Raw genomic sequence first — 16,179 nt, 5'->3', positions numbered from 1 at the left:
ATAAATCAGTGTATACCGGTGTTTAAGCCTACGCAAGGTCAATAATGACCAGCCAACGGTGCTCTAGAGATCACAATGATGTGTTAGATGTGTTTGATTGGTAATGAACTTGAAGGACGCATGATACACTGAATCAAGTGCTCTCCGGGTAGTGGTTGAGGCGTCCATATATAAACTCAGCAAAAAAAAGAAACGTCCTCTCACTGTCAACTCCGTTTATTTTTAGAAAACTTAACGTGTAAATATTTGTACGATCATAACAAGATTCAACAACTGAGACAAAAACTGAACAAGTTCCACAGACATGTGACTAACAGAAATGTAATAATGTGTCCCTGAACAAAGGGGGGTCCAAATCAAAAGTAAAATCTGGTGTGGCCACCAGCTGCATTAAGTACTGCAGTGCATCTCCTCCTCATGGACGGCATCAGATTTGCCAGTTCTTGCTGTGAGATGTTACGCCACTTTTCCACCAAGGCACCTGCAAATTCCAGGACATTTCTGGGGGGAATGGCCCTAGCCCTCACCCTCCGATCCATCAGGTTCCCGATGTGCTCAATGGGATTGAGATTCGGGCTCTTCACTGGCCATGGCAGAACACTGACATTCCTGTCTTGCAGGAAATCAAGCACAGAACGAGCAGTATGGCTGGTGGCATTGTCATGCTGGAGGGTCATATCAGGATGAGCCTGCAGGAAGGGTACCACATGAGGGAGGAGGATGTCTTCCCTGTAATGCACAGCATTGAGATTGCCTGCAATGACATCAAGCTCAGTCCTATGATGCTGTGACACACCGCCCCAGACCATGACGGACCCTCCACCTCCAAATAGATCTCGCTCCAGAGTACAGGCCTCAGTGTAACGCTCATTCCTTTGACGATAAATACGAATCTGACCATCACCCCTGGTGAGACAAAACCGCGACTCGTCAGTGAAGAGCACTTTTTGCCAGTCCTCTCTGGTCCAGCGACAGTGGGTTTGCCACGTTTTTGCCAGTGATGTCTGGTGAGGACCTGCCTTACAACAGGCCTACAAGCCCTCAGTGTTTAAACAGTGTTTTAACCCTTTACAATGAAGATCTGTGGATTTTTACGAATTATCTTTGAAAGACAGGGTCCTGAAAAAGGGACATTTCTTTTTTTGCTGAGTTTATAACATCACTCAAATCTAAAGCTGTCAATAATGTACATTGTACCTGCTCCTTTCCGGCCTCCAGAGACAAACAAGCCTTATGCTGGTAATAAAAACCTATTCTCAGCTTGAGCTTCCTTAGTTTTCCACATGAACAGCTCAGCTCAGCTTGTCATCAACCCACACTCCCAAATATTTGTACACTTTGACTTGCTCTATAGTATGTACATCCATTGTAGCAATGACATGATTAGTAACATGCCTGGCATTTGAAAATACCATGCATTTTGTTTAACCCGAATTCAGAACCAGCTTCAAATCATACAGATTCTGTTGTATGGTAACTGCTACCACTTGAATGAAAAACAGGATCATCTGCATAAAAATGAACATCTGCTGTTTCAATATGATCCCCAATGTTGTTGATGAACAACAGTGGACCCAAAATAGTACCTTGCGGAACACCTGAGCACAACTCTATGGACTCTATGGATTTAGAACCATCCGCCGTTACACATGGTGTACGATTTGATAGGTAATTTATAAACCAATCTAGAGCATGACTAGTAATTATACAGCATTTTAACCTTTGCACCGAGAAATCAGGCTCCGCTTACGTAAATATAATACATAAATTACAGATTGAAGTGAACTGAAATAAAACCTGTATTACAAATAAAAATCTGCCAACTCCTCTTAGTTTAGAGTCTACCTCCCCCTCTCCTGCTCTCCTATGGAAACACTTGAGATAAGTTTCTAATTTCCCTGGAGAAGGGTAGACAGGGATGGATATGGATTTCAGATGCTCTCATAGAGAAGTGGGAGCTAAAGCCATCTGTCTGGGAGGCAGAGAGGAGACCCTTGACAGGAGCATTACCATTACACAGTGACAATAACACTTAATCCTACCAGGGGTGCTGGTCTTAGTGTAAAGGCCTGACTGAACCCATCTCAACTATTATATGCATCTCTCAGAGCTGTGAGGGAGACCAGACAGGGATACCACAGGAAGGATAAGAGAGAGAGGGAAGGACTCTTCCTTGGGAGCTTTGGCTGCTGTGTCTGTCTGATCTTAATCTCAGGTTAACCCATAACTGAAATCTTATGTAATTTGGTCAGCTGTGTGATTAAATTCTAGCTCTATACATGTTTGTATTTTACATTTGAGAATTCCAGTATGCAAAGTCTCCACCCTCACGAAAGGAAACTCTCAGCCAAAGCCCCATCCTGTTAAGTCCAAATAACCAGTGACAAAAACCCAAACACTGGAATTACTGTTATTGTCCCACGCATCCCATTAATTCCCGACAGATCCTACATTTTACGTACATATATCTGTGCGCGAGAGATTAGACTAGACCAGGGAGGGGCAACTCCAGTCCTTGGGGGCCGGAGCATTGTCACACTTTCCACCACCCCTAGACCAGGGAGGGGCAACTCCAGTCCTTGGGGGCCGGAGCATTGTCACACTTTCCACCACCCCTAGCAAACACAGCTAATTATACAAATTGTATTCTAAACTGAAGATCATGATTAGTTAAGTATTGGATTCAGTGTTAGCTGGGGCAACAGTGTGACATCAATCAGGCCCCCGAGGCCTGGGGTTGCCCATCCCTGGTCTAGATGATGCTTCAGTTAAGGTGATCACAAATGTTTTACTTGTTTGACTCAAAACTTTGAGAACTGGGATAACTCTGAGCCATCCACAATGATTAATGGTTGACTAGATTCATTTTCAAAGAAACGTCCTATCCTACAGTATCTGAAATGCGGCTTGACATGTGTGTGATGTCCACCTGGCCGTGCTGCTGCTCCAGTTTCAACTGTTCTGCCTGCGGCTGTGGAAACTTGACCTGTTCACCGGACGTGCTACCTGTCCCAGACCTGCTGTTTTCAACTCTCTAGAGACAGCAGGAGTGGTAGAGATATTCTGAATGATCGGCTATGAAAAGCCAACTGACATTTACTCCTGAGGTGCTGACTTGTTGCACCCTCGATAACCACTGTGATTATTATTATTTGACCATGCTGGTCATTTATGAAACTTTGAACATCTTGGCCATGTTCTGTTATAATCTCCACCCGCCACAGCCAGAAGAGGACTGGCCACCCCTCATAGCCTGGTTCCTCTCTAGCTTTCTTCCTAGGTTTTGGCTTTTCTAGGGAGTTTTTCCTAGCCACCGTGCTTCTACACCTGCATTGCTTGCTGTTTGGGGTTTTAGGCTAGGTTTCTGTACAGCACTTTGTGGCATCAGCTGATGTAAGAAGGGCTATATAAATACATTTGATTTGATTTGTGATCTCTGCATATATATTATCCCTAAGCAAATCTAAGTGATTTTTTTTTAATCGCCATCAAACACTAATGTGATGATACTTACCGTGGTTGTTATTTTCTCTCTCCCTCTTTCTCTCACTCACTCTCTCTCTCTCTCTCTCCTTCTCCCTCTCTTCTCAGTTTTTACAATAGCAGCCACTTTTCTCATTGTTTGGAGGCCGACGCCCATCTCACAACCCAAAAGCCATGGCAGATGAAGCGGACATGCGCAATGAGCTGGAAAACCTGCAGACAAAGGCGGACCAGATAGCTGATGAGGTAAAAACACACACAAAGACACCTACCACACACACCTCACACACACCTCCAACCTGAGTGACGGCTCACAGTAGATCTTCATTGTTTCATGAACACAAATGAGATCCACATCAGGGCGCGTCTCAGAGTGCGAATACTGATTCTAGGATTAATTTAGCCTTTTAGATCATAATAAATATGGTTATATACGGACAGGAGGATCAGCTCTTGTACTCTGAGATGTTTTTCTGAACATGGGCCTTGAGCTCCACACCTGAGACAGAAGCAAACAATTAAGCATCTTTATTACATAGAGACTGTCAATTTTTTTGTTCTACTTTAGCTACACTGTAAAACAATCTGTACTTGAGGGGAAAGAGACTACGTGGGGCTATGCAAGTCATGAATTAGAAAGATGTGTGAGTGCTGTTTGACTATAAATAGACTGTATTGCTCTAAGCTAAGCTGAGTCAACCAGACCCTGCCTGAAACACACCATTTTGTTTTTGGTCTGATACATTGTGTGTGTGTGTGTGTACATTTGTGCGTGTGTGTTTATTTTATGAAGAATGTACCGCACATTGCTATCTGTAGCCTACTACTTACCTTGTATTTTACTGTGTAAGTTAACAGATTGTGATTTAATTTGACAATGGGCTTTGTTTATATTCAGCCACACTTACACTTTTATTCCGCTTTACATGGATAGAAAGAGATCCAAATCTGTGTCATGATATTACCTGTATTTATGCTTTGAGGCAGCCATATTGGGATGACTCCTGGAGCCTCCTAGAGACAGCTTTTCAGAGTGGTCACGAGCTGGCACAACCACAAAGTTATACAATCTGATTTTAAACATAACCCTAACCTTAAACCTAACCCGAATGCCTTATCCTAACTCTAAATTAAGACCAAAGAGATAATATTTGTTTTAATCCATTTTTACGATATACAGTGCCTTGCAAAAGTATTCATCCCCCTTGGGGTTTGTCCTAATTTGTTGCATTACAACCTGTAATTTAAATTGATTTTAATTTTGATTTCATGTAATGGACATACACAAAATAGTCCTAATTGGTGAAGTGAAATTTAAAAAATAACTTGTTTCAAAAAATTTGCTAAAATTAAAAACATAAAAGTGGTGTGTGCATATGTATTCACCCCCTTTGCTATGAAGCCCCTAAATAAGATCTGGTGCAACCAATTACCTTCAGAAGTCACATAATTAATTAAATAAAGTCCCCATGTGTGCAGTCTAAGTGTCACATGATCTGTCACACGATCTCAGTATATTTACATCTGTTCTGAAAGGCCCCAGAGTCTGCAACACCACTAAGCAAGGGGCACCACCAAGCAAGCGGCATCATGAAGACCAAGGAGTTCTCCAAACAGGTCAGGTTGTGGAGAAGTACAGATCAGGGTTGGGTTATAAAAAAAAATATCTGAAACATTAAACATCCCACGGAGCTCCATTAAATCATTTTTTTTTAAATGGAAAGAATATGGCACCACAACAAACCTGCGAAGAGAGGGCCGCCCACCAAAACTCACGGACCAGTCAAGGAGGGCATTAATCAGAGCGGCAACAAGGAGACCAAAGATAACCCTGAAGGAGCTGCAAAGCTCTACAGCAGTGATTGGAGTATCTGTCCATAGGACCACTTTAAGCCGTACACTCCACAGAGCTGGGCTTTACGGAAGAGCGGCCAGAAAAAAGACATTGCTTAAAGAAAAAAAAGAAAAAATAGGAAAAATGCGAAGGGGGATGAATACTTTCGCAAGCCACTGTAGCCCATTTAGCAGAAACCACTCCGTTCTACCTCCAGGACAAGACTCGTGACAATAAACGTCAATCTGTTACATGAAATAACCTTTGTTGACTCTTTGAGGTAGTGCCAGCCCCAGGACTGCCTGCTTGGTGTCAATAATAACAGACATCCAGATATTGGCCCATTATCAGCCAAATCCCACTTTGTGTCAAGATCACTTGAGTATTTGACCCGGTTAGTGGACAAAAACCTTGCATGGCACAGGAAGTATTTTTTTCTGAAATGGCCATCAGTTTGGTTTGGGTTGATAATCAAAGGGATGACAACATTTGATATAATCACACATCGACACAGATAAATCTCTTGTTTTGTGAACTTTCCTGCATCTTTGGGAAAAGTGGAGTATGATGCATTATTATGATCCCCTCCGTCTGTCGCCCCGCAGGGTGAACGTGTGGCGTCTGAGGTCGGTAACAGAATGCACTGTCTAATATCTCACCCTAACATACTGTCGCATGTAGCCTACTGTCCTTGGGTTCATTTGATCACAGATTGACAATGCGTTATAATCTCACGTTAATAATCTCACATTAATAATCCTTGGTTCAGTTGTCTTGTTATCCACATCACTGTTATTCTCTCTCTATTCTCCCCTCTCTGTTATCGAGCACTGCGTGTCAACCACCGTTAGTCAGACATAAACTCTATTTGTTATAAACTAGGTGTCATGGTTATGGGTTATTTGTCCTACTGTGTCCATGTTCCCATGGTTTTGCTGCGGGTGTTTTAGACAGTGTTAACTGTACATTTCTCTAGCCTATCCTTTCTGAGTGGGGCACAGCCTTAATTCAGATGGCCAGAATACACTAGCTCAAATGGACCTATTAAACATTCAGGAAGGGATAATGTAATCCAGCCAGGCTCTGGAGAGAGAGGGAGACGAGAGGGAGGGAGACGAGAGGGAGGGAGACGAGAGAGAGGGAGACGAGAGAGAGGGAGACGAGAGGGAGGGAGACGAGAGAGAGGGAGACGAGAGAGAGAGGGAGGGAGACGAGAGGGAGGGAGACGAGAGGGAGGGAGACGAGAGAGAGGGAGACGAGAGAGAGGGAGACGAGAGAGAGGGAGACGAGAGGGATGGAGACAAGAGAGAGGGAGACGAGAGAGAGGGAGACGAGAGGGATGGAGATGAGAGAGAGAGAGAGAGAGAGAGAGAGGGGGAGGGAGACGAGAGAGAGGGAGACGAGAGAGAGGGAGACGAGAGAGAGGGAGATGAGAGAGAGAGAGAGGGAGGGAGACGAGAGGGAGGGAGACGAGAGAGAGAGAGAGAGAGATTGGATAAGTAAAGGAATGGGAGGGAGGCCGGGAGGAAAGGGAGGGAGGAAAGGGAGGGAGGGAGGTAGGGAGGGAAGGGAGGAAGGAGGGAGGAAAGGGAGGAGGGAGGGAGGGAGGAAAGGGAGGAGGGAGGGAGGAAAGGGAGGAGGGAGGCCGGGAGGAAAGGGAGGAGGGAGGGAGGAAAGGGAGGAGGGAGGAAGGAAAGGGAGGAGGGAGGGAGGGAGGTAGGGAGGGGAAGGGAGAAGCAGAGCAGATGAGAGGGAAAGGGAGATCGAGTGAGATGAACACATTAAGAGGGATGTAGATGTATGAAAAGGGGGATAGATGGAAAAAGAGGGAAAGAGTGAGGAGAACTGGTCAAAAATCCAGTGGGAATGTGAAGAATTGTTAGCTCACTGTGGGTCAATGCTAATATGTTAATGGTATGTTAATGATATAGCTCACTGTTTGTCAATGTTAATGATATGTTAAGGACATAGCTCACTGTGTGTCAATGTTAATATGTTAATGATATGTTAATGATATAGCTGACTGTTTGTCAATGTTAATCATATGGTATACCAGGTGTATTCCCCACCAGGTGTATTCCCCACCAGGTGTATTCATCACCAGGTGTATTTATCACCAGGTGTATTCCCCACCAGGTGTATTCATCACCAGGTGTATTCCCCACCAGGTGTATTCCCCACCAGGTGTATTCATCACCAGGTGTATTCATCACCAGGTGTATTCATCACCAGGTGTATTCCCCACCAGGTGTATTCCTCACCAGGTGTATTCATCACCAGGTGTATTCCCCACCAGGTGTATTCATCACCAGGTGTATTCCCCACCAGGTGTATTCATCACCAGGTGTATTCCCCACCAGGTGTATTCATCACCAGGTGTATTCCCCACCAGGTGTATTCCCCACCAGGTGTATTCATCACCAGGTGTATTCATCACCAGGTGTATTCATCACCAGGTGTATTCCCCACCAGGTGTATTCCCCACCAGGTGTATTCATCACCAGGTGTATTCATCACCATGTGTTTTCATCACCAGGTGTATTCATCACCAGGTGTATTCATAGTAGAGTTCAGTAGTAGAGAAGAGATTCATCTGACAACTCTCTAATATGGGTGTTTTCTCTCCACAGTCGCTGGAGAGCACTCGGCGTATGCTGGCCATGGTTGAGGAGGTAAGGTCATGTCAACATTACACACACACACACACACACACACACACATGCACACACACACACACACACACAGTTACTTTTTCTAATGGAGAGACAAATTAAACTTCCTAATTTCCGCGTAAAATATAAGCACTTGTACTTCCTTTGTAGTGATGTTTAATTTTTGGTTCAGTTTTACATAATTTGTTTTAGAAAAAAAGCACATCTCCTTAAGTTTTTGAGTTTGACTCCTCCCAGTCGAGGGACTAGCCTCAGTTCAACAACACTCCTACTTTCTGGAAGACAATGGCTGAATAGTGCTTTAAGTGTACCGTCAATCTGTGACTGTGTCTGTTTCCAGAGGGCTTTAAATGTACCGTCAATCTGTGACTGTGTCTGTTTCCAGATGGCTTTAAGTGTACCGTCAATCTGTGACTGTGTCTGTTTCCAGGGGGCTTTAAATGTACCGTCAATCTGTGACTGTGTCTGTTTCCAGAGGGCTTTAAATGTACCGTCAATCTGTGACTGTGTCTGTTTCCAGAGGGCTTTAAATGTACCGTCAATCTGTGACTGTGTCTGTTTCCAGGGGGCTTTAAATGTACCGTCAATCTGTGACTGTGTCTGTTTCCAGAGGGCTTTAAATGTACCGTCAATCTGTGACTGTGTCTGTTTCCAGAGGGCTTTAAATGTACCGTCAATCTGTGACTGTGTCTGTTTCCAGAGGGCTTTAAATGTACCGTCAATCTGTGACTGTGTCTGTTTCCAGGGGGCTTTAAATGTACCGTCAATAAGTGACTGTGTCTGTTTCCAGAGGGCTTTAAATGTACCGTCAATCTGTGACTGTGTCTGTTTCCAGAGGGCTTTAAATGTACCGTCAATCTGTGACTGTGTCTGTTTCCAGAGGGCTTTAAATGTACCGTCAATCTGTGACTGTGTCTGTTTCCAGAGGGCTTTAAATGTACCGTCAATCTGTGACTGTGTCTGTTTCCAGAGGGCTTTAAATGTACCGTCAATCTGTGACTGTGTCTGTTTCCAGAGGGCTTTTAACATTTTTGTTACGTTACAGCCTTATTCTAAAATGGATTAAATAATCCCCCCTCATCAATCTAGACACAAAACCCCATAATAACAAAGCGAAAACAGTGTTTTTAGACATTTTTGCAAATGTATTGAAAATGTCAAACTGAAATATTCACATTTACATAAGTATTCAGACCCTTTCTCTAAGTACTATGTGCATAAGTACTATGTTATTGTTTATCTAGGCTCACACCAGTCCTAGACTAATACGTTCTTTATTTCACTGATGTTGTTCGTTCACACGTACGACACTGACTTGTCAAACACCACGTTTAAAGTTTTAGCTCTTTCACGGCTATGAGGCTTGGTGGTTAAGAAAAATACCGTAGTTCTTTAGCTACCAAGGCTTTGAGAAACCCACCCACCCAGGTCAATACTTTTCCAAATATCCAATTACAGACTTCTTCTCTCAAGCACAGGGTGATAGCCGTTGAGTGGGCTTTGAACTAGGGACACTAGGCTAATAGAATCAGCTAAGAGTGCGTATTAGTGCATGGAGCATATCTGTTCGGTGGAGTGGAAGCCCTCTCTTTGACTGAGTGGGGGTGTTACGTTTTATGGAGGTTGTGAATATGTTGACTGATGGTTTCCTGGGCTATCCATCTCCTTGATCTAATGTTGTTCGACTCTGCCTCTGTCCTCAATTCTGTCTTTAACCAGCCACACAAACTGAGTTATCCGCTGAGCCGCCCTGTTATGAAGCGTTATAACACTACGTAAGGTTGTCATTGACTGAGATGTCATAGACTTGACTGGGGTTTATGAATTTAGCAATGGAGCATACAGTAGAACATCAGGCACATATTCCAGTTGACTATTTCAATGCAAAGATTTGAACCAACTAGTGACAGAGGGGTTAAATCTACCTGTCTGTCCCCCATGTACGCGTTGAGCCGTTCAGGATGAGAAGAGAGAGAGACAGTATGATAGTCTGTTATATCAGGACTCTGTTGAAATGGTGGAGAGAGAGAGAGACAGTATTATAGTATGTTATATCAGGACTCTGTTGAAATGGTGGAGGGAGAGATAGACAGTATTATAGTATGTTATATCAGGACTCTGTTGAAATGGTGGAGAGAGAGAGAGACAGTATTATAGTATGTTATATCAGGACTCTGAATAGTGGAGGGAGAGAGAGACAGTATTATAGTATGTTATATCAGGACTCTGTTGAAATGGTGGAGGGAGAGAGAGACAGTATTATAGTATGTTATATCAGGACTCTGAATAGTGGAGGGAGAGAGAGACAGTATTATAGTATGTTATATCAGGACTCTGTTGAAATGGTGGAGGGAGAGAGAGACAGTATTATAGTATGTTATATCAGGACTCTGAATGGTGGAGGGAGAGAGAGACAGTATTATAGTATGTTATATCAGGACTCTGAATAGTGGAGGGAGAGAGAGACAGTATTATAGTATGTTATATGAGGACTCTGTTGAAATGGTGGAGAGAGAGAGAGACAGTATTATAGTATGTTATATCAGGACTCTGTTGAAATGGTGGAGGGAGAGAGAGACAGTATTATAGTATGTTATATCAGGACTCTGTTGAAATGGTGGAGGGAGAGAGAGACAGTATTATAGTATGTTATATCAGGACTCTGTTGAAATGGTGGAGGGAGAGAGAGACAGTATTATAGTATGTTATATCAGTACTCTGTTGAAATGGTGGAGGGAGAGAGAGACAGTATTATAGTATGTTATATCAGGACTCTGTTTAAATGGTGGAGAGAGAGAGAGACAGTATTATAGTATGTTATATCAGGACTCTGTTTAAATGGTGGAGAGAGAGAGAGACAGTATTATAGTATGTTATATCAGGACTCTGTTGAAATGGTGGAGGGAGAGAGAGACAGTATTATAGTATGTTATATCAGGACTCTGTTGAAATGGTGGAGGGAGAGAGAGACAGTATTATAGTATGTTATATCAGTACTCTGTTGAAATGGTGGAGAGAGAGACAGTATTATAGTATGTTATATCAGGACTCTGAATGGTGGAGGGAGAGAGAGACAGTATTATAGTATGTTATATCAGGACTCTGAATAGTGGAGGGAGAGAGAGACAGTATTATAGTATGTTATATCAGGACTCTGTTGAAATGGTGGAGGGAGAGAGAGACAGTATTATAGTATGTTATATCAGGACTCTGAATGGTGGAGAGAGAGAGAGACAGTATTATAGTATGTTATATCAGGACTCTGTTGAAATGGTGGAGGGAGAGAGAGACAGTATTATAGTCTGTTATATCAGGACTCTGTTGAAATGGTGGAGGGAGAGACAGTATTATAGTATGTTATATCAGGACTCTGAATAGTGGAGGGAGAGAGAGACAGTATTATAGTATGTTATATCAGGACTCTGAATAGTGGAGGGAGAGAGAGACAGTATTATAGTATGTTATATCAGGACTCTGTTGAAATGGTGGAGGGAGAGACAGTATTATAGTATGTTATATCAGGACTCTGAAATGGTGGAGGGAGAGAGAGACAGTATTATAGTATGTTATATCAGGACTCTGAAATGGTGGAGGGAGAGAGAGACAGTATTATAGTATGTTATATCAGGACTCTGTTGAAATGGTGGAGGGAGAGAGAGACAGTATTATAGTATGTTATATCAGGACTCTGAAATGGTGGAGGGAGAGAGAGACAGTATTATAGTATGTTATATCAGGACTCTGTTGAAATGGTGGAGGGAGAGAGAGACAGTATTATAGTCTGTTATATCAGGACTCTGTTGAAATGGTGGAGGGAGAGAGAGACAGTATTATAGTATGTTATATCAGGACTCTGTTGAAATGGTGGAGGGAGAGAGAGACAGTATTATAGTATGTTATATCAGGACTCTGTTGAAATGGTGGAGGGAGAGAGAGACAGTATTATAGTATGTTATATCAGGACTCTGTTTAAATGGTGGAGAGAGAGAGAGACAGTATTATAGTATGTTATATCAGGACTCTGTTGAAATGGTGGAGAGAGAGAGAGACAGTATTATAGTATGTTATATCAGGACTCTGTTTAAATGGTGGAGAGAGAGAGAGACAGTATTATAGTATGTTATATCAGGACTCTGAATGGTGGAGGGAGAGAGAGAGTATTATAGTATGTTATATCAGGACTCTGTTGAAATGGTGGAGGGAGAGAGAGACAGTATTATAGTATGTTATATCAGGACTCTGTTTAAATGGTGGAGAGAGAGAGAGACAGTATTATAGTATGTTATATCAGGACTCTGTTGAAATGGTGGAGGGAGAGAGAGACAGTATTATAGTATGTTATATCAGGACTCTGTTGAAATGGTGGAGGGAGAGAGAGACAGTATTATAGTATGTTATATCAGGACTCTGTTGAAATGGTGGAGGGAGAGAGAGACAGTATTATAGTATGTTATATCAGGACTCTGTTGAAATGGTGGAGGGAGAGATAGACAGTATTATAGTATGTTATATCAGGACTCTGTTGAAATGGTGGAGAGAGAGAGAGACAGTATTATAGTATGTTATATCAGGACTCTGAATAGTGGAGGGAGAGAGAGACAGTATTATAGTATGTTATATCAGGACTCTGTTGAAATGGTGGAGGGAGAGAGAGACAGTATTATAGTATGTTATATCAGGACTCTGAATAGTGGAGGGAGAGAGAGACAGTATTATAGTATGTTATATCAGGACTCTGTTGAAATGGTGGAGGGAGAGAGAGACAGTATTATAGTATGTTATATCAGGACTCTGAATGGTGGAGGGAGAGAGAGACAGTATTATAGTATGTTATATCAGGACTCTGAATAGTGGAGGGAGAGAGAGACAGTATTATAGTATGTTATATGAGGACTCTGTTGAAATGGTGGAGAGAGAGAGAGACAGTATTATAGTATGTTATATCAGGACTCTGTTGAAATGGTGGAGGGAGAGAGAGACAGTATTATAGTATGTTATATCAGGACTCTGTTGAAATGGTGGAGGGAGAGAGAGACAGTATTATAGTATGTTATATCAGGACTCTGTTGAAATGGTGGAGGGAGAGAGAGACAGTATTATAGTATGTTATATCAGTACTCTGTTGAAATGGTGGAGGGAGAGAGAGACAGTATTATAGTATGTTATATCAGGACTCTGTTTAAATGGTGGAGAGAGAGAGAGACAGTATTATAGTATGTTATATCAGGACTCTGTTTAAATGGTGGAGAGAGAGAGAGACAGTATTATAGTATGTTATATCAGGACTCTGTTGAAATGGTGGAGGGAGAGAGAGACAGTATTATAGTATGTTATATCAGGACTCTGTTGAAATGGTGGAGGGAGAGAGAGACAGTATTATAGTATGTTATATCAGTACTCTGTTGAAATGGTGGAGAGAGAGACAGTATTATAGTATGTTATATCAGGACTCTGAATGGTGGAGGGAGAGAGAGACAGTATTATAGTATGTTATATCAGGACTCTGAATAGTGGAGGGAGAGAGAGACAGTATTATAGTATGTTATATCAGGACTCTGTTGAAATGGTGGAGGGAGAGAGAGACAGTATTATAGTATGTTATATCAGGACTCTGAATGGTGGAGAGAGAGAGAGACAGTATTATAGTATGTTATATCAGGACTCTGTTGAAATGGTGGAGGGAGAGAGAGACAGTATTATAGTCTGTTATATCAGGACTCTGTTGAAATGGTGGAGGGAGAGACAGTATTATAGTATGTTATATCAGGACTCTGAATAGTGGAGGGAGAGAGAGACAGTATTATAGTATGTTATATCAGGACTCTGAATAGTGGAGGGAGAGAGAGACAGTATTATAGTATGTTATATCAGGACTCTGTTGAAATGGTGGAGGGAGAGACAGTATTATAGTATGTTATATCAGGACTCTGAAATGGTGGAGGGAGAGAGAGACAGTATTATAGTATGTTATATCAGGACTCTGAAATGGTGGAGGGAGAGAGAGACAGTATTATAGTATGTTATATCAGGACTCTGTTGAAATGGTGGAGGGAGAGAGAGACAGTATTATAGTATGTTATATCAGGACTCTGAAATGGTGGAGGGAGAGAGAGAGACAGTATTATAGTATGTTATATCAGGACTCTGTTGAAATGGTGGAGGGAGAGAGAGACAGTATTATAGTCTGTTATATCAGGACTCTGTTGAAATGGTGGAGGGAGAGAGAGACAGTATTATAGTATGTTATATCAGGACTCTGTTGAAATGGTGGAGGGAGAGAGAGACAGTATTATAGTATGTTATATCAGGACTCTGTTGAAATGGTGGAGGGAGAGAGAGACAGTATTATAGTATGTTATATCAGGACTCTGTTTAAATGGTGGAGAGAGAGAGAGAGACAGTATTATAGTATGTTATATCAGGACTCTGTTGAAATGGTGGAGAGAGAGAGAGACAGTATTATAGTATGTTATATCAGGACTCTGTTTAAATGGTGGAGAGAGAGAGAGACAGTATTATAGTATGTTATATCAGGACTCTGAATGGTGGAGGGAGAGAGAGAGTATTATAGTATGTTATATCAGGACTCTGTTGAAATGGTGGAGGGAGAGAGAGACAGTATTATAGTATGTTATATCAGGACTCTGTTTAAATGGTGGAGAGAGAGAGAGACAGTATTATAGTATGTTATATCAGGACTCTGTTGAAATGGTGGAGGGAGAGAGAGACAGTATTATAGTATGTTATATCAGGACTCTGTTGAAATGGTGGAGGGAGAGAGAGACAGTATTATAGTATGTTATATCAGGACTCTGTTGAAATGGTGGAGGGAGAGAGAGACAGTATTATAGTATGTTATATCAGTACTCTGTTGAAATGGTGGAGAGAGAGACAGTATTATAGTATGTTATATCAGGACTCTGAATGGTGGAGGGAGAGAGAGACAGTATTATAGTATGTTATATCAGGACTCTGAATAGTGGAGGGAGAGAGAGACAGTATTATAGTATGTTATATCAGGACTCTGTTGAAATGGTGGAGGGAGAGAGAGACAGTATTATAGTATGTTATATCAGTACTCTGTTGAAATGGTGGAGAGAGAGACAGTATTATAGTATGTTATATCAGGACTCTGAATGGTGGAGGGAGAGAGAGACAGTATTATAGTATGTTATATCAGGACTCTGAATAGTGGAGGGAGAGAGAGACAGTATTATAGTATGTTATATCAGGACTCTGTTGAAATGGTGGAGGGAGAGAGAGACAGTATTATAGTATGTTATATCAGGACTCTGAATGGTGGAGAGAGAGAGAGACAGTATTATAGTATGTTATATCAGGACTCTGTTGAAATGGTGGAGGGAGAGAGAGACAGTATTATAGTCTGTTATATCAGGACTCTGTTGAAATGGTGGAGGGAGAGACAGTATTATAGTATGTTATATCAGGACTCTGAATAGTGGAGGGAGAGAGAGACAGTATTATAGTATGTTATATCAGGACTCTGAATAGTGGAGGGAGAGAGAGACAGTATTATAGTATGTTATATCAGGACTCTGTTGAAATGGTGGAGGGAGAGACAGTATTATAGTATGTTATATCAGGACTCTGAAATGGTGGAGGGAGAGAGAGACAGTATTATAGTATGTTATATCAGGACTCTGAAATGGTGGAGGGAGAGAGAGACAGTATTATAGTATGTTATATCAGGACTCTGTTGAAATGGTGGAGGGAGAGAGAGACAGTATTATAGTATGTTATATCAGGACTCTGAAATGGTGGAGGGAGAGAGAGACAGTATTATAGTATGTTATATCAGGACTCTGTTGAAATGGTGGAGGGAGAGAGAGACAGTATTATAGTCTGTTATATCAGGACTCTGTTGAAATGGTGGAGGGGAGAGAGAGACAGTATTATAGTATGTTATATCAGGACTCTGTTGAAATGGTGGAGGGAGAGAGAGACAGTATTATAGTATGTTATATCAGGACTCTGTTGAAATGGTGGAGGGAGAGAGAGACAGTATTATAGTATGTTATATCAGGACTCTGTTTAAATGGTGGAGAGAGAGAGAGACAGTATTATAGTATGTTATATCAGGACTCTGTTGAAATGGTGGAGAGAGAGAGAGACAGTATTATAGTATGTTATATCAGGACTCTGTTTAAATGGTGGAGAGAGAGAGAGACA

The 16,179-nt window shown here is 41.9% G+C and overlaps 1 protein-coding gene across 4 annotated transcripts in view; it reads left to right on the top strand.

Annotated features, from left to right (window-relative positions):
- LOC109903244 (synaptosomal-associated protein 25-B-like) overlaps positions 1-16,179 on the top strand; it is a 93,133-nt gene that overhangs the window by 46,603 nt on the left and 30,351 nt on the right. For 2 of the 4 annotated variants that reach the window (XM_031787752.1, XM_031787753.1), the window contains exons 2-4: positions 3,592-3,729; positions 5,923-5,943; positions 7,948-7,989. In XM_031787752.1, the coding sequence (XP_031643612.1) occupies positions 3,658-3,729; positions 5,923-5,943; positions 7,948-7,989 (135 nt within the window). In that variant the 5' untranslated portion in view covers positions 3,592-3,657. The remainder of the gene's footprint in view (positions 1-3,591; positions 3,730-5,922; positions 5,944-7,947; positions 7,990-16,179) is intronic. The other 2 variants (XM_031787754.1, XM_031787755.1) reach the window with 1 other exon arrangement.

This window comes from Oncorhynchus kisutch, linkage group LG14, assembly GCF_002021735.2.
Source record: "Oncorhynchus kisutch isolate 150728-3 linkage group LG14, Okis_V2, whole genome shotgun sequence".
NCBI lineage: Eukaryota > Metazoa > Chordata > Actinopteri > Salmoniformes > Salmonidae > Oncorhynchus > Oncorhynchus kisutch.
Note: the sequence above shows the minus strand (reverse complement) of the source record. Positions and strands in the feature narration are given on the sequence as shown.